Raw genomic sequence first — 20304 nt, forward strand, 5'->3', positions numbered from 1 at the left:
GCATCTCAACCAAACTTTGAACAAAGCATGCAACACTTAACATTAACAATTGTGCAACATTTCAAATATGTGACAAGAAACCTTGACTTGAGTGCAAAGGTTGGCATTTTGACTAGGTTTATATGACATCCAGACATGAAATGGGTCACGAACAAAATAGGACTTCCAAAACAATTGCTAAAGCCCTTGGTATTCAACCATGAAATTTTAAGATGACATATAAGGAGAAAATTTCAAATGGAATAATAGAGGTCAACGGTGCAAGAAATATTGCTTGAGTTTTGATGTTGTTCAATGTGTCATTGACTTTTGGAGAGACAACACTGGGGTGTCTCCAAACAAAAGGGATGTTTGCAAGAAAAGGCTTAGCCTAAAACAAAGGTGTGTTCTTTACCCCATTATGCCACAAATGCTATTTTACATTTTAAATCCTCTTCTTCCATTTGAATCTGATTGTAGCCACTAAATCCATCAAAAAATCTTGGATCTTTATGCTTGTCAAAAACATCAAGCATTGTGTCACAGAATGGCAACGAAAATGGGTTCATGTTTATGGCTACATTCAATTTTTTATAAATTGATAGAGATCTAGACTTTTCTTCTTTTTTTGGAACAATCACAACACATGAAAGCAATAGTGCTTTTTCAAGAAAATAGATGAAACCCAATCTTAAGTAGTTTAATGATCTCTTGCGTAACTAGCTTGGCAAAATTCGTATCCATCCTATATCTCTATAGGATTACAAGGACCTCATTCTTGTTTGAAGTTTATCTAGTGCACACACACATTTGGATAAACCCCTTTCATGTTAGTGTGCTCCCATGAAAAATATCATTGAACTCTTTGAACAGTGGAATCAATTCCATCTGTAACTCATCTTCCATATATACATTGATTTCCATCTATACATTCAATCTGTAACTCATCATTGATTTTTATGGTTTTTGGATTCTCTACTATATCCAAATTGATATTTTGGAGATGATCTTCTTTGACTCATAAGGTTCTTTGCATTTATTCTCCATAAGTTGTGTTAGCTTTTGCAATGACATCCTTCAGCTAAATCCATCATGCCAATGAAACTATCTCTAGTTCTATCCTAAACTCCATCACGTTAATAAGTCTATCTCTTGTTCCATGCCAAATAATCAATTAATAGCATTTACATCAAAGTGCTAAAGCAGTGACTCCCCGCCCACCGCATTATGAAGTCACCATGTTATCAAGTCGCTGCATTATGAACTTTCCATGTATGAACTTGCTGCATTATGAACTATGAAGTCACCACATTATGAAGTCACTACATATGTGCTAAAGCAATGACTCCCTGCCCGTCACATTATCAAGTCATCGAGTTATCAAGTCACGATGTTATCCACCAGTAATATCTGACCCACTGCATTATCAACTTGTTGTGTTATCAACTCGTTGCATTAGCTTTAATGTAGTAAGACAAAAAATAGCACTTGGCCAACTATAGACTTAAACAAAATGATGAAATTTGCATATAGATTGCATTAAAATAAAGACCATTTTTCAAAAGAATCACTAGGGGACATTGGAGCAGCTAATTCATTAGTCTCATGCTTTAAATGTCAAGGACCTCATTCCTTAAAAGACTTTATCTACAAGGAAATGCCATCTACACCAGCCATGGCCCCTTCAAACACACAACCACCATTATGCATTGGGTGTGGATTTGACAACCTCTATAAGGATTGTTCAATGTAGAGACCAACAATGCCAACTAGTGCACCTAAGAATGCAAGTCTTAATCTTCTTAGCATTGAGAGAGTTCAAGCATCCTCGATACCCTTAAATGTAATTACAAGGGCCTAAGATAAGGCATTCAACAAGGAATTTCATCAAGCAGGCCAAAAGAGATAAGGCTAGTACATCCCATCTTAGAGAAGTAAACAACAAGGGTGCAGTTAAGGTGGGAAAATGTTTTGACAAGGTGATTATACAAAATGGATCTGATGAGGACATTTTTCCACCTCATCCTCTTCTAGTGATACTCCCTCATACAATAACCAATTCAATCAACCTCCAAAAGGAGGGGATGACACTTGGGGAGTGTTGACTAATAGGAAACCTATGACCCCCAAAGGTCAGGGTGAATACCCTAGCCCTATCATTGAGAAACAACACCTCATGAAGGCACAATAACTGGTGCATGATGGCCAAGAAAAATTTGAGCAATGGCTCAAGGCCAGCAAGGGGCTAGAAACCATCCATCCAAACTACCAAACCTTAAATGGATCCCTTAAAGCCTCTCCCATACTCAAAAGAGTAGACAAGGAATAATTACAAGGTTCATGGGAAGGATGCTTACTCCTAAGGTATTAGATTTTCAAGAGATGCAAATTTTTGGCGAGTTTTTTGAGGCGAGCTTTTTCAAGCGAGGTGAGCTTTTTGTAACTTATAAATTTTGGTGAGCTTTTCAAATTTAGATTTAAAGAAAAATTTCAAGTGAGGCAAGCTTTTTGTAAAATTGTAACTTCTGTTGAGCTTTCAAAACAAACCGGAGTGCTGCAACCACTCCCTGCTGCCACTTCATCTCTGCCAATGCATGAGCCCTTTTGTTGTCCTCCCTCTTCACATGCCATATCTCAAACTTGGAGAGCTTTTTCATCAACCCCTTGATCTTATAAAGCCATTGCTTCAGTTCCTCCTTATTGGCCTTCCAAACCTCTTGCACTTGTCTCACCACCACTAGCATAGAATCACCCTTAGCTACCACCTTTCTGTAACCCAGCTCAAAACACCTTTGTAGACCAACATAAAGGCTGCAATATTTAGCTTCATTATTGCTATAAAATCGCTCATCTTGAAAGTGCTTAGCACATACCTCCTTCCCTCTTGTATCATAGATCACAAACCCCATACTTCCTTTTTGGCTCACCCTCTTAAAACCCCCATCAAAGGAAAGAGTTACCTCTCAATGTGGAATCTCCTCCTGAATCCCAACATGTGGTACCAGCTTATTTTGAAGAGTAGAAACTAGCTCCTTTGGCTCCGTGTAGGTGAGAAGACCAACTAGCTGGGATCTCATAGAATCCTCCCTTAATAAGGTAAATTCAAACTCTTGCAAACTAAGCATCCACCACTTAGTAATCCTTGGAGTATTTGAAGCTTTCATAACCTAAGGAAGACCTTAGTCCAGGTGGTCTGCTCCAACATCTACCTATCCTAGAAGGTAAAATGAACATATATCTCCATGGACTTTATCATGGGATTACTTGGTACTCCTAGATGTAGAAATAGAATTCATGTTGTGGTCATTAATACCCACCAAAAGTCAATACTCAATCTCCGTGATTGCTTCCCAATTTATAAAAAATATCTTCAATTTACATGGACTAGCACAAGAGATTGTGAGTGACCGTGGTAGCAAATTCATGGGGCATTTTGGTAAGAGTTATTCAAGTCTATGGCATGCTTCTCACCCCTAGTGCATTTGATCACCCACAATTATATTGCCAACCATAGAGATTTAATATTGAAAGAATTTTTGTTTTGACACTTAGCTACCTGGGATAAGTCATTTGGCTGAGTTCTCCTATAATACTACTAAGAATTCATCCATTGGGATAATTCCTTTTGAAGGTATGTATGTCTACAAAGTTCATGTGACTTCCAAAGTAATTTGTAGGGAAATGACCAATCAACAAGTATCGGATGAATTGGCCCACTTGACTATTTTGATGCATCAATGTAAGGATAATAAGATCAAGGACCAAGGTCAAATGAAGGCAAATGCATATCACCATTGTAGAGGACTTTATTTTGAAGAGGGATAGCATGTGCTTATTAGACTCCACATACCTAGATATGCTTCTCTAAACGGCAACACTAATTACTAAGCTTGAGCATAGTATTATGGACCTACAAAGTTCTAAAGAGAGTTGGTGGAAGTGGCTTACCAATTGGAACTACTCCCATCTTCCATAACTCATAATGTATTTTGTGTCACACTCTTGGAGAGGTACTTAGGATCTTTTGATCAATAACTTGAAGAATTACCTTCCATGGATCAAAAGGGACAAATTCAAAATATTCTAGACAGGGACCATTTACTCTAAAATAAATCACATGTGGAAAACTAAGTCAAATTTAGGGGGCTTTTGGATAATGAATCATCTTAGAAGCCCTTAGTTTAACTTTGTTTTAATGCTCTAACATTTCCATCTCAGACAACTTTTATGTTTGGTGATGGTTTGTGTTCTTCTTTCTTCTGAACGACTCATTATCCTTTCCCTTCTCTTGCCTCTTTCTTCCCACCCCCTCTCCCTCTCCCTCTCCTTTCTCCCATCCCTTCTCCCCCTTATTCTCATGTGGGTCCACTCTTGTAGCAACTCTAAGAGCCGCTTTGGTGACACCTATGGACCATTCATGCTTGCATAGCTTCCCCAACAAGTAGCTTGGATTAGGAGGCTCCATTGGCACATTTATAAGAACTCCATGACACGTGAGCCACTGCCAAAACTACACATTTTTAGCACACTTGCCATGGAGTTAGTGGTATACTTTTGCTTGTCTGTGCTTCTGCCATTATCCATTACCAAACAATTAGTAGCTTGGTGAAAAGTAGGTGTTGGTTTTAGTGTTTTGGAAAGGTATGTGCCAAGAAAAGGGGAAAAGTGAGTGAGAAGAGATAGAGATAGTCGATTCATGTGTTTGTACATGCTTTTTGAGGTTCTTAACTGCACAAATCTGGGAAAAGATAGAGGTGATCATTGCTAAGCCTTGTAGGTTGTCCAATCCTCAGAGAAAAGCTAAAAAGTGATGATTGGGTGGGTGTTTCAAGGTCTTGGAAATGACAAACAGTTCTCTTTTTAAGAAAAACACTCTATTTTGCTTTAAACTTACTTGTTTTTTGTTATTTCTTATTGTTTCTTGTTTGTAGTAGGTAGAATAGATAGAGAAGTAAACCCCTAGCACTCCAACCCTATAAAAAAGCCATTGAAACCTAGAAATATATGTAAATTCCATTGACAACACAGTCTAGCAAAGACACACTAGGTTAGCACTAACCCAATGCATGCTATATTAGTTTAAGAACATTGAATTAGCATTGATCACACTAAAAGCATTGAAGATATAACACATACTAATCTGATAAGATCTTCTAGTTGCACATTAATTGCAATAAAACCCAATCCAAAATAGAGGTCAATCCCTAATTCATCAAACATTGAATAAATATCTCAATGCTTGTTGCTGAGTTAGCAACCCAATGCATGCAAAAATAGCAAAGTCAATGCTAAAATGGCAAATTTAGCATTGAATTATAAAAGTAAATGTTGGATTAGCAAAGTCAACACTACACTAGCCATAAAGGAGCCTTAATTCGATGCCATGTTAAATTGCCAATTCAACACATGGTGAATTAGCAACATGTTGAATTCATTGTATTTTAGTGCACATTGAATTATTCATATTTTAGCGCATGATAAATTAGCCATATTTTAGCACATGCTACTAATTCAGTGCACATTGAATTAGCTCCTAAACATTGAAGGTTGGTCACTTGCAAATTTAGACAAATATGATAAAATTTGCATGGTGATTGCATTGAAATAAACCCCATGTTTCAAAAAAATCATTGGGGCATTTCCCCCACACCTCGCTAGGATGTTATCCCTAGACCCTACCCTATAATGGCACAAGGAAGACATAAGGGGCTACTACTCCTTGACCCCATATCAAAGTAGAATCAACCTAGAATTGTGGCCTTAACTACGTCAAAAAACACATGCACTTGAGATCAGGAAGAGTTCTTAGAGCTAATCCTATTGACCCACACACCTAGCTCTTTATCCTTTTTAATGCATGACAAGAATATTGGGGTCAATGTATTGCTGATTGTGTGAATCCCATTTGCAGCAACCAAGAAACAGCTGAGAGGTTAAGGGACATATGAGTGAATTAACATTCTTTCTAGGAAACAAGAATGTTCAAGGAATACAAGAATTCCACTGTTTCAATATTGGAAGAAACTTCTCTTTGTAGAATTCGAAGAATGACCCTAATTTCACTATTGGTATTTGTTGTCGCTATATTTGCAAAATCTTAAGAGGGTGTTGATGATGGGACATACACATGCGGACATTGATGTATTATGTAGTACATTCCCAAATAAACTAAGAATGAGTTATACTTCCACATTTTATCATCTGATATGATCCTTCAATGAATGCCAAAACTCTCATGCATCTCCATTGTACTTCAAGAGGTTGTTGATTTCAAAGATTTCTAAAAGGATACTTGTGTGGAGGAAAAGAAGCACTAATGGAGCATTCAATACCATTGCAATTTTTATTTTTCATGCGTGATAGTGTTTCAGTATATGATGCATAAAAATTTAGGTCAATGGAGTCTACTAGAAATTTTTCAATAAGGTAAATGTGATGTAGGTGGTAGAGCAATGGCACCATCAATAATTCCCAATACTGTTCCCATAAGCACAATGTATTAGATGCTAAAGATGTCATATTCTAGGAATCAACAAGCAAGTGGAATAAGATCTCATCTTGGTAATAACATTGGTACTCAAATTGGATAGCACCTATAATTCAACATGTGAGACATTGATTTCTTGCATGGAGAAGCCCACTGTACAACATGAAAAATTTAGTCATAACTTCTATCCAAAGAGGCAATGGAAATATAGTTTGGATGATGATGCAGTGAATAAAGAATATGTTGAGACTATAGGTTTGGAAGATCTAGAGAACCATTAGTGTGGCCTTGCATGTAATAACAAAGGGAAGAAATCAAACTAGAGGTGGATGTGAAAAAACACTAATTTCATTTTGGTCATGCCAATTGATGATACACATCCATTAGCTAGGTGTTGCATTGTCTAATGTAGACACAGAAAATGCATTCAATAATTATATGACGGTATTTGTATAGTATTGCATTCCACTCCATAAATAAAGATGTAGTGATGCACTATGATATACAAATTTCTTGAAGAAAGGGTGGCTATATATGGGGGATGAGGACTATTGGGAGCATGTGGATTCAATAGTATGGAGTTGGAGCACAAAACAAGTTCCATATGAAAGAAGGAAGGTATAAATACCATAGGGTACAACCTTGAAAGCACAAGTGAATCTTGAAAAATCTCTTAGAGACTACATTGTCAAGATTAAAAACTTAAACTCACAATGTGAACCTCATGAAGGGATGAGTGACACACATCTATTACCATGCTTCCTCATAGTTCTTTGGGACTCTAAGCTTTTCAAATGAATTCCACATTGTTTGAGCCATGCAACAAGACTGTAACACGTCTAGGTGATAATATGAAGTAAAATCCTGAAGGGGAAAAGTCTTCATCTACCTCATCTGAGGTATCATAAACCTTGAAGGCCACCAACTAGAGTGAATCCAAAGGGGTAGCCACAACCACTAAAGGCATGCATATGGAGGAGTTGTCTATCAACCTATTAAATTAGCTAAGCCAAAATTAATAGGAGGAGCAACAAGGAAAGTCCCTAGTAATCCTCATCTATTTTCAAGGCTTGGTAATGTTTGGTGTAGAATTTGTATGTCTCATAACTCCCTGCCTTGTGCCCATTAAGCACAATGGGGGAGTTATGAGACATCAGAATGTCATTATCCTAAGGTCATTTCCCAAACAATGTGCCAAACATGGCCATGCCACTATTGCCTACACCACCAAATCAATCCAACCCTAGCCAATTATGAGTACAAGGAGCCACTTCTACCAGCCATGGGAAACTTAGGGCTCAAAATATCCAGTTACTCCCATCCATACTGGGTCCTCAACCACCTCCACCATGGGTCACTCCTATGAACTAGATGCTAGTAGAGGAATTGCCTAGAGATTGGGACGAACTAGATCACACCCTCATGGTGTGTGGTTACTCTCAATACAAAAGTTTTACAAGAGTCCCAATGATTGGTAGAAACTAGATCACACCCTCATGGTGGGTGATTACTCTTAATATGAGAGTCTGGGAAACTAGTCTAGCTATATAAGTCACTATGTTATGTAGGATGATCAATACATCCTAGTCTATCAAACAGCTCCTGTATTCCAAAAGGCTAGGGATATGAATAGCTTGACTCTTGAAAAACCTCCAATATGTTACACATGTCAAGGTCCCCATAAGACTAGTGAGTGTCCATACAAGCTTAAAACTAATCAGCAAGTGTCATGCTACAACTACTAAGGACCTCCAATATGTTACACATGTCAAGGTCCCCATAAGACTAGTGAGTGTCCATACAAGCTTAAAACTAATCAGCAAGTGTCATGCTACAACTACTAAGGACCTCACTTCTTAAAGGATTTCCCATAGAAGGATGGCCAAACCATGCCAATGGCAACCATGTCCAATGTGGATTCACTGTTGTGCTCTTGCTATGGAGTGCATCACCTTTGTAAGTACTACTTGGCAATCTAGAATTACCACAAAACCTAAAGCCAGCATTAATGTGCTGAGTGTAGAATGAGGCCAGATATCTACTGTGTCCTTGAATGTGATAACTAGAAACTAGGATAGAGCCTTTAGCAAGGAACTAAGCAACTAGGACAAAAGGGAGAAGGCTAGTACATCCTAGCCTAGAGAGGTAAATAGCAAGGCTATAGTTAAGGTGGACAAGGTGATTATCAAAAATGGGTTCGATGAGGACACATCCACCTTGCCCTCTTCTCGTCATACTCCCTTGATTGATAACCAATTCAATCAACCACCAAAAGGAAGGGATGATAATTGGGGATTGACCTATAGGAAACCCATGACCCCAAGGGATAGAGAGAACACCTAGACCCTACAATTGAGAAAAAATGCCTAAGTTTTCAAGGCACAAAAGTTGGTGCACGGCTGCCAAGAAATATTTAAGCAATGCCTCAAGCCAAGAAAGGTGCAAGAAAGGGACCAAACGCTATCCATTTTAATTGTCAAACTGCTAATAGAGCCCCAAAAGCCTCCCATGTACTCCAAAGAGTGGACAAATTGTCAAACTGCTAATAGAGCCCAAAGCCTCCCATGTACTCCAAAGAATGGATAAGGAAGGATCACAAGGTTCAACAAAAGAATGTGCACTCCTAAGGCATAAGATGTTTGAGGAGGACCCTGCATGGCACCAAGCAAAGAAACAGGACAACATGTCATTTTACTAGTTTGAAAAGCCATAGTCAATGGACCATGAACCAATCACTCTACCTCAAGATGTGGCTAGACTAGATGCATTCCTATCCACTGAGGTCAAAATGCCAATTGCAATTCTATTACGGGGAAATCCAACTCTTTGGAGAGACCTCTCCAACTGGATGTACGGGAAAAGAGGCCCAAAAACAGGTGAACCCTGAACCCCCGTTGAGGAGGAAAACTTCTTAAGGTATTAATCAACAAGTTGGGCTGGTACTTTGGGAGTGATGACACTAACCAAGTAGTTCCCATCTTCTACCAAGATAAGAGCATGATTACAATCTCAGATGGAGGAGCGGGTGTAAGCATAGTCACTAAGTAATGTTGGGCCAAGTGGGGATGACCTAATATGAATGGCACAAACCTCATGGTCAAATTGGCTACTAGAGAAATAGCCCAATTGGTAGGAGTTCTAAGGGACATCAAGAATAAGAAATTTGCTCTGACCTACCAAGTGTTGTTTGTTGAAATGGACTTCCTCAACCAACCAAAAAGCTATGACATCATAGTGGGTAGACCTATTATGTGTACTATAATATTGGTCCATGAATGGTGCTCCAATACTATTTACCTTTCATTTGTACTATAAGATTGGTCCATGAATGGTGCTCCAATACTATTTACCTATGAAAGGTTGAGCAAGTCATAACAGTGGATCTCCAAATTTGGAAGGCTCAACCCTATGCATGGAATCTATTCACAATTGAGTTTGATACCACCGATAGGTCAACATCAATAAATGTATTCAATGCTTATAAGGACAAGGCAAATGGGAAGAGTCTTGAAGGTTCTTGGTGTGCTCATTTACTTGAGTTAGAAGAATCACCAAATTGGATGCATACACTGGTCACAATACATCTGCCAAATGCTAAAGGAACTCATATTATGCAACTTGACAATGACAAACCTATAGCGATTATGCCCTTTTACACTATAACAAAGGTACTACCTAATGAGATTAAACCTTCCATTGATAATTCCATTCATACTAAGGAAGAGAAAGCAAAAACCTCATTTCTTGGGAAACATTAAGACACTCGGCCAAGTAATTCTTGAAGAGTATGTGTTTCTAAATTTTAATTTAATATCAAACGTACCTCAATTAAAGTTGTTGGTTCTTTTTCCATGGACAATCATGTTGTGCCTTGCAAGTTTTTTTAAACTACAAAAACCACAATTCTTGGAAAAAGTTGGATCCAAGACACTTATAGATCATTGTTTGGTGATGAATAAACCCACAAAATTGACATCAAATGGACCAACATTTAAGTATCGATGCCTACATCTGTTTCCATAGCTCAACCTCTACAAAAGTCTCACCAACAAAGACAACAAAGAAGAAGAGCAACCAATAAAGTGTGGGTCCATAAGGATCTACTTCAAGCCCAAGGGTACCTTGAAGGTGAATCATATGTAGAGTCTTCTGTGAGTCAATCATATAAATGGCCCTATGACCAAGGAAGAATACATGAATTAATTTCCTTGTACTTTGCCCAAGGTAGCACAGTGCTAGCCAATTACAATGATTGGTGATAGCTTTTGTTGGCTCTTTCCCCTGGATTTTGTAGGAAAAGCAAGGCATTCTTAGTATGCAAGGTTTCGAGGCTTTTTGTCACCTACAGATATATCGATGTCATTGTTTGTAGTATAAGTTTAGCTTAAAACCTCGGGTCATATTTTGGTGAGAGACGTAGGTTTAAGTGTGGTAAGAAAACATAGTGCATGCATGTGTGAAAGGAACGTGCATCATCATGATTGGGGTAATGAAGGCTTTCGCCTTCATTAGGGGTTGAAGGGTTTAGGATGAGTTTAAGGGTTAGAGGGAGGTTCAAGGTTCAAAAGGAGGTTCCATGGTTTAGAAGGAGGTTCCAGGGTTTAGAAGAGGTTCAAGGTTCAGAAGGAGGATCCAAGGTTTAGGGTAGAGTGCATGCCGGGGAGAACTGGTTTCCCTTGTAGATCATGGAGGACAAGGGTTGAGGGATTAAGGGTTTAGGGGGAGCATGGGAGTGGGAGAGGAAGAAGGTGTAAGAGCAGGGGTAGGAGGAGATGGTGGACAAGGGAGGAGGAGAGGGTGGAGAAGGGAGGAGGAGGAGGGAGGTGAAGAGGGAGGAGAGGGAGGAGAAGGGAGGAGGAGGGAGGATGAGAGGGATTGCAAGGTTAAAGGAGAGGGGAGGAGGAGTTGCAAGGTTAGGACATGCTTTTGGATGTGGAGTGCAAGGAACCATGGACACTTGGAGACAATTGCTTGGAATACCAATGTAGAACTCAGCACAATGCCCCAAAGAGTGTGAACTTCATTCCATTATGGGGTATTTATACAAGTTGGAGAGCTTCTCTCTCTTCATGTAGGAATTGTAAGACATTCTCTCTCTACATGTAGAACTTGCATCTAGAAGTTGCATATAGGACTTGCATGTAGAACATGCATGTAGGAGTTGCATGTTGTATGTAGGACTTGAATGTAGGAGTTGCATGTACAAACTGCCTATAGGAATTGTATGTAGAACTTGCATGTAGAACATGCATGTAGGAGTTGCACGTAGAAGATGCATGTTGGATTCCTAAGAGAGATTATTACTAGCCTTATGCAAGTACAAGTGGAGCTTTGCCGCTACTCTACAAACACATTTTGTGCTACCTAAGTCCATGTTGGCACAGAGACAACATACTCTCGAATCCATTTTATTGCCCCATCCTCGGGCTATGGCTTATTGTGATCACGAATTTGGGATGCCATGTGGGTAACCCAATGGCTATGGAACTTGTGGTGGGCAATTGATCTTGTTGTAAAGCCTTGGCACCATACAATTTTTGCTCTATTTCGAGGAAGCCTGTATCCACCATTTATTCGAACAGAGATATGTGGTGTGCTCCTAAGAAAATGACTCTTTGATTGTTTCTACTTGTCAATCCGTTCATTGGATTGAAACTGAGTTTTGGAAAATGGCGATCAATGTGGATGGGGACCTCCAGAATGTATTCCAATGTTTTGCAGAAGACATCACTTTGGTGAAGGATGCAGGAATCATCAGCTACAAGGGTGGCATGTTAGTTATGTCATGCCCTATGGATAATAGTGATAGCGTTTGTAGCAATGGCAACAAACCAGTAAGGACTACCCATGAGGCATACATATGCGATGAAAGCACTTATCCTGAGTGTTATAAACCTGGCATGTGTAGACAAGTAGAAGATATTTTTTCATCTTCGGATAAGTCTTGGAAAACTTTGTGCAGAGTTTTTGCCCCTATGGAACGTTCCAATTTGATGTTTAAATGAGCGGATATGATCTTGAGTTGGAGTTGCTTCCATTGGGTAAGCACTCGTGCTTTTAGTTGATCTTCTGCTTGTAGAGTGGCCACAAGCTCTTGGTATACCACCGGTGTGCATTGTAGTGGGACTTCATTGATGGTGTCTTCCATTGCCTCATTGTTTTCCACTAGCAATTGGAGTTCAAACTTTGAGATGATTATCTTTTGGGATTGCATTTCAACCTTTTTTTCCTTAAACTTATGGTAGATGGATGTATATAGGCCTTGAGCTTTTTCATTTGCAAGGTGACCTATGCTAGTTGAGGAAGAAATCCTGGAGCTCTTCTTCTTTTTGGATTAGAGTGAGTTGAGCTTGTGCCAGTTCCTCCACCTACTGAGCATGTGCTAAGGTCAAGTAGTCATAGGAGGTCTGTAGGATTGCCGTAGCTTGTACTACTGCTGTCAGCTGTATTTCGTTTTGGTGGAGGTTGAAGGTCATATCCCACACTGCCTTCTCTTTAGCTTGAGGAGCTTGGTTCATTCGCACTTCTTCAACCTCTTTCTCATCTATTTGCACCCGAAGTTCCATTACCTCTGTGGTGGCGATTCCATGGAATTGGTCTTGGAAGGCTACTACAATCCGTCTTTCCAATGCTCGGGCATGCTCCTCCTTGGCCAAGCTAGTGAATAGTTTTGACATTTGAAGCATTTCATTGGCTTGATGATGGAGAATGATAGACGGTGATGAGGATTAGCAATACTATTAATACAATTGGTGCCCATGTAGCCATCTTGATGATTCTGCAGTACTTGTTGGAGGTTGTTCCAATGGTAAGTTAGCCACTTGGAGGTTGTTCCAACGGTAAGTCAATCATATTAATGATCTGGCACTAGATCTCCTTATGGCTCATTGACTGGCATGAGGGTGTGGTCAAATTGGAGCAGGCTTGGCCAAGCACGACTTGAGGTAGTAGAGGCAAGAAAGTGTCAGTAGAGTTGGATGGCATCGACGACGGTTAGCACCGGCCTCTAGTTTGTTGTATCGCTATCGAGGGCAAGATGTGCTACCATGGGCAGCCAGTCTGCCTTGGGTGCAGGGCCCTAAGGCCCTTAAGCCCTTGAGAGAGGGGGTGCAAGGGCATTGGGGGGGGCAGGGGGGCAGGGGGGAGGGGGGGTGGAGAGGGGGCGAGGGGGGGGGAGGTGGGGGTGGAGAGGGTGGAGGGGGGGTGGTGGTGCGGGGTGGAGAGAGGAGGGGTGGAGAAGCAGGGGGGGGGGGAGGGTGGAAACTTGACGGATGGAAAACTTTGACAAAAATTCAAAGGGAGGAGGAGATGATCACCTACAACACTCTCCCAAGTCTTTCTCAATGTAACAAGATTGTTGAGGGTGAATGGATAGTGGATGGATGGCTAGGTTATTGCTATGAGAAGGGCTCGAAACAACTCACCGATGAGGATGGGAGTAGGGTGGTGGTCGATGGAGAGGGAGGAGGGTCTTGCGTAGGGCTCGTAATGGGGAAGAGGATGGAGGCTACATGTGGAAGAAGAAGAATGAGGGGGTGGAGTGGGTTTTTATAGGAATCGGTTTAGGGTTAGGGTTAAACCCTAAACTCTTCACGGGCCATAACTTCTCATGGTTAGCTCGAATCGCTCTTCTATAAAAAAGTGAAATGTTCAAAATTGCAAACTCTACACATTGGTGTCCATTAGATAGCCTGATTTATTATCCTAGTGGCTTCTTATTAAGAAATAAAGAAATTTCATAAGGTAGTAATGCAAAATTGATGCTTGGGGTTGATATTTTTGGCTAGAGTTGGAAAAAATATTACTCTCCTTGCCCTTGAGTGCTATGCTTGTGAAAGTTCATGGTAGTTTGTTTTTTATACATACTTGCATATGTTTACTCTCGTTAATTGAGACACCACTCTCCCCAACAGCGGCGCCAAATGTTGGCTCTTTCCCACGGCTTCCGCAAGAAGAGTAGGGTATTCTCAGAATGTAGGGTTACGAGGCTTTTTGTCACCTACAGATATATTGGTGTCGTCGTTTGTAGTATAACTGTAGCTTAGAACCTCAGGTCATATTCCGGTGAGAGACGTAAGCTCAAGTGTGGTAAGCAAGCATAAAGCATGCATGTGTGAAAGGAACATGCATCATCATGATTGGGGTAATGAAGGCTTTCGCCTTCATTGGGGATTGAAGGGTTTAGGAGGCGTTTAGGGGTTAAAGGGAGGTCATGGTTCCGAAGGAGGTTCCACGGTTTAGAAGGAGGTTCCAGGGTTTAGAAGAGGTTCAGGGTTTAGAAGGAGGATCAAAGATTCAAGGTAGAGTACATGTTAGAGAACGGGTCTCCCTCATAGATCATGGAGGTCAAGGGTTGAGGGACTAAGGGTTTAGGGGGAGCATAGGAGTGGGAGAGGAAGAAGGTTAAGAGAAGAGGGGAGGGGAGAGGGTGGAGAAGGGAGGAGGAGGAGGAGGAGGGAGGTGAAGAGGGAGGAGAGGGAGGAGAAGGGAGGAGGAGTTGCAAGGTTAGGACATGCTTTTGGACGTGGAGTGTAAGGAAGCATGGACACTTCGAGACAATTCCTTGGAATACCAAAGGAGAACTCAACACAATGCCCTAAAGAGTATGGGCTTCATTCCATTATGGGGTATTTATACAAGTTGGAGAGCTTCTCTCTCTGCATGTAGGAATTGAAAGACATTCTCTTTCTACATGTAGAACTTGCATCTAGAAGTTGCATGTAGGACTTGCATGTAGGAGTTGCATGTACAAACTACATGCATATAGAGCATATAGAGCATGCATGTAAGAGTTGCATGCAAGACTTGCATGTAGGAGTTGCATGTAGAACATGCATGTTACATTCCTAAGAGAGATTATTCTTAGCCTAACGTAAATACAAGTAGAGCTTTGCCACTACTCTACACACACATTATGTGCTACAAAAGTCCATGTTGGCACAAAGACAATAGCTGTCCAAGGCTTTCCTTAAATGGTTCAAACAAGAAATAAATGAAGAAAATGTACGCACCAAGCTTAGTGATCTGAAACAAAAGAAGAATTAATATATCCATGATTTTGCACTAAGAATGCGGGCTCTTATTAATCAACATGGCACACCACTCTATGATAAGTCGCTTTGTGCATGGTTGATCACAGGCTGCACTCAAATTGATCTGTGGTCTCCAAGTTTTGAACTCAACATGAACATATGAAGGGTTTCTAAACCATGCTATTGAATTGGAGAAAAGTAGACCTGCCAAGAAGAAGTTAAAGAAAAAGTTTGAAGGAAGGATTGGGGAAGATGCTTCCATAAATCCAAACAAATTGAAGTCTACAGTGAAGAAGGCTCTAAAAGAAATGGGTTTTTTAGAACCTAGGCTAGAATGAAAAGTGGGGCAACAAGTGTTCTTGTAAAGGATACAGAGAAAATGAATGCAGAACAAAATATTGTGATGCATGTACCAAATATGATCATGATGAGTTTGATATGCAAAGAAGAGAACTGCAAACATGAATCAGGTGGAAATAGAGACTTAGGGAAAAGATGGTCACTCACCTAGATCACAGTAAGGAAAAGGTAAGGGTGAGAATGGTAAGAACAAGAATCAAGGCCCATCACAGATTTGGTGCTACTTCTATGGCGTGAACCATACATAGGGCAACAGATCGATGGGAGGCTCATAGATTAAGAGAGGTTGTGCGTAAGCGAAAGGTTGAGCGCCCATCTTTGGTCTATTTGTGTTTTGAAGCATTTGGCCGAAGGTCATTGCATTTAATAGTACACAACATGAAACTCGATAGCGTGCCCTTTGGCCTATTTGTGTTTTGAAGCATTTTAGGCCACATTGCTCTTGTTTGAGATATCCAAGTCTACTAATGTGTATCATCAGGGAAAAACCGGCGGCTGAAATTTTGCTACTCTCATGAATTTTGAATTTTCACACCTCTCGCCCATCAAATCTTGAAAGATTAAGTACTTGCAACCTGCCCCCACCCTGCAAACGCCCTGCAACGCGCACGCACCTCAAATGACCCTATGCAGAATTTGGTTTGCCATTATCTAATTTTGGGTAAGTTGTCTTCTATTCTTTGCTTGCCTCACCAGCTAGCTTCTCTGGGTCTATACTGGACTGATCGTGGCCATGGCATTAATGGCAACATGTAGCTCACCATTGCTTGCAAGAAAAGAAGACAGAGACTACGAGACAAAAAAGTCAAAAAGCCAGGTCAAAGCACAAAGAACAGAGTGCGGGTTGAGGAAAGCACTGGCACAGTATCGAATCGACAATGGAAGACACTTTTGCAACATCTGCGAAGGGAGAAACAATGAGAAGAAAGAAGACTCCTTACAGAGCGACAACGAGAAGTGGATGTAGATGCACGCATTCAATCATTGCCATCGGAGCAAAGAACATGAGCTGTGGTGTCACGATTGGTGACAGCATTCGAGGCAGCAACATTAGGCCATTCAGGTGATTACCAGTCTCGAGTCTTCATAAGCATTAGCTTGCACCCTAAAGTTTGTAGAGTAACAACCCTACCAACACCTTAGGAGATGCACGCCCAAGAGGCGATGCTCTCTAACTTGAGAAATGGCCTACAGAAAGTGAAAGGGGTGCACAGCTTAGATCAATTAGCTGCAAAGAGGGTGACATTAGCTCTATTAGTGTCTCCTAAAGGCTCAAACAAAGAAGAAACAGCTTGGGCGCACAATGTTGAAGATGTTGTCAATCAAAAGAACCAATGTGACTCCAGCGGGGTTGAACGTAGAGCAGAAGAAATGCACGATCATCCCAATCTGAGAAGTCTATGGGCTTCAACAGAACGTAAGAAAAGGAAAGACAGCCTAAGTGCGGAAGTCATTCCTACAGTGACAACGTTTTGGCACAAAAATATGAGAGTTTCTCCAAATAGAAAGGAAATATGTAAGAAGCGGACGGGACGCAAGGTGTTTGAGGAGCACATCATACACATGCTAGATACAACGCAGGTTAGTGGTGCCTAAACCAACTCGGTGGTTGTTTGTGATTGAGCTTTGGGATAGTTTACTTATTTCATTTTTTTAACCAGTGTTAGACTAAATGTGATTTTGTCCTAAACCAGCCCGGTGGTTGGAACATCATGCAACCATAGGCTAGTTTACCCTAATAGCCAGCTATGTGATTGTCCTGAACCAGCATGTGTGAAGGCATACGTACGTGCCGAGATGTGGATTTTCGACTACATGCTTGGCACAAATGGATTCCGGGTTTGGAAAGGATAAGCTTTGGGTGCTCCGGGTTTACAGCTAAGTGGTGAATGAGATCGAGTTGAAGAGAAGGGCTATTACGAGCGCTACTGGTTATCTTCGTGTAAGGGAGTCCATAAGCTTGTGTGCTCTGTGAGAGTAGAGAAGCTGCAGTGTTGGATATCATTACGTGAAGGAGACAGGTGTCGGGCATGCTGCAAGGAGAGCATGAGCTGACTAGTATTCGGGACACACAATCGCTTCAAGGCTGAGGGTAGAGAAGCCTTTGACCAGGCAGGTGATCGGTGTGGCTGAGAAGACCTTGGCTTTGGAGATCTCTAGAGATAGCGAGCTGTTGTAGTTGGTTGAGCATGGCTACCACACAAACAGGACGATCCGTTTGCATGTGAGCTGATGTAGGAGAGGCTACAAAATATTAACATCATAGGAAGGAAGGTGGGTGATAACAGGAGAGGTGCAGAGAATGTGTGGTCTGGCTAAGATCATATAGAAGCTGGCTGTTGCTAGAGGTGTGTTCAGTTGGGTTTGTGTGTGGTTGGGGATGAGCTATGGATTAGTAAAGCTTGAGGCATAGCTGTGTATTGTTTTTTGCTAGCTGAAGGACTGTTGGTGACGTGAGGTATGAGCGTGGAATACTCTGCAAGGGGGAGAAGGATACATACACTAGAAGTGGTTGTGTAAGGCAGAGATGGTTGATGCGATCTACTAGCCAGTCCCTTTCACTCTTTGGTCGTTGACTGTAGCTTTGGGGAGATGGATGCTGGAGCTTGGTGATAGACAAGGAGATGATGTGGCGCTGTTATGGCTTTGTGGAGAGTTACAAACTGTTGTTTTGATGGAAGCTTAGGAGTTTTGGTTGTGGGATCTTGATTGTGGGTTGATGTCTTGAAAAGTCACGAAGATAACCTTCATGTGGGCTGTGGGTTCGTAGTATTATGAGGCTGACTGTTTTCTGAGTTGTTGAGGGAACTTCACTTCTAAGTCTACTTGTTGGGCTATGTAGTCTTTTGGTTCTCTCTGAGTCCGTGTGATCCATTTTCAGTTAGTTTTTATAGGGGGTTCGTCTTGGTGCCTAGTACAAAGATACATGCTCTGGAGCTCGGTGCATTAGCTCATCACTTGGAGCCCACACTGTCTCTAATCCCACTGTCCTAGTTCAGTGTAAGTATTTTCTTGAAGTTGAATATGATTCTGTCCCTGGAGTTTGACTCGGATGTACCGGAGTGTTTTTTGATGGTTTTCAAGTTGAGGTTTTGTTTAATGAGGTTCATGGAGGTTACTGGTCATTGCTTCTACGAGTGATAGAAGAAGAATGGATGGGGGTAACTTGAAAGATTAGGAGGATCTTCCTGAATGTATTTTGCATCTAGAGTTTTTTGAGGAAGACTTCATGTGAATGGGCATTGAATCTCTTGGAAAAGATTTGATAGTCTTCTAAGCTTCTGTCACCCTTGTTTTCCACTCTCTCTATCTTCTTTTTTTGCTTGTATCACCGTCAACACTATAATATGTAAAGAATCACCTTTCATAGCTCTAACGGTTCCATTTCAGCTGTAAATCATGAAAAAATGAAATGCCTTCTGATAAAATTCTACAAATTGTACAACATATAAATGTGCAAGATACAATAAAAGGAGGCCATGTACCTAGATGAATCCAAGAACATTCCCAAACTCATCCTCTAAAAACACAACGTAGTGCAATTTCAATCTCACGATAATCACTCATAAGATTGAAAACCATAACTCCATCACGCATAGCAGGGACTAGCTTCTATGACATCCCCACTGATGTCATCAACGCCCAACAGTGGGTGTAGACCATAGTATAAAAGCATGCTCTCACACATACAAATCCACACACCCACACATGCTTGAGCATCCATTTATACAAAGTCTTCGTACTAAGTTTATGTCGGCACTCCGGAGGTGAAGGGCAAACTCGGCCATGACAAAGGCTAGCACTAAAGGAGAAGGCTAATCAAAAAGTACAATAAAAGGAGGCCATGCCCCAAAAATAACAGCCCATGTAATACATTGCCACAAACACGTGCCTTGGGCTCTCGACCCTCAATACATTCAGGAAAAAAGAGTACAAGACGATATAAATTGGAAGCATGTGCCAGCCATGCCAATGATCCATCATCCATGAAGCCTCAAAATCAGCCCTGAAATCCCAAGATGTCACAACAATAGAGGCCTCCCAAATCCCAAAACACCTGGGAGCCGTGTTAAAAACTTTCCAAGAATGTTAGAACATCGTTCCCAGGTGTTCCACAATCTACAGTGCGCACATGGTGTTCTGGTGCCTTTCCATGCACAGTTACCAAGGAACGCCATTCCCTTCGTATGGAACTTAGGAATGCTGGTCTGCTCAGGATACCTATTGAGAATGCCTAAGAATGTCAGGCATACAAAACGGCCAGAGAATGTCTAGGGAACTTTCCATAGGCCATTCCAGAAGGACTAGTCACTAAATGACAGTTTTCAGCTTTGTAGGAGCCAAGGAATTATTCGCTCTTTGGGTCCAACTTGCTTGCCTTTTGAGGGCCTTTCGTAGTTGCCTTGCTTTTATATGCCATTTGACAATGCATCACGCTTATTTTAT

General features: G+C 41.1%; 1 protein-coding gene across 1 annotated transcript; it reads right to left on the reverse strand.

The window, feature by feature from the left end:
- Positions 1 to 2456: 2456 nt before the first annotated feature.
- Positions 2457 to 2888, reverse strand: LOC147892746 (uncharacterized). Its single transcript, XM_087386781.1, has one exon. It carries the CDS (start codon positions 2886 to 2888, stop codon positions 2457 to 2459), a length of 432 nt encoding a protein of 143 aa, XP_087242907.1.
- Positions 2889 to 20304: the final 17416 nt, after the last annotated feature.

This window comes from Dipteris shenzhenensis, chromosome 16 (genome assembly GCF_047967505.1).
Source record: "Dipteris shenzhenensis isolate YYH24624 ecotype China chromosome 16, Dip_SZ_1.0, whole genome shotgun sequence".
NCBI classification, from domain to species: domain Eukaryota; kingdom Viridiplantae; phylum Streptophyta; class Polypodiopsida; order Gleicheniales; family Dipteridaceae; genus Dipteris; species Dipteris shenzhenensis.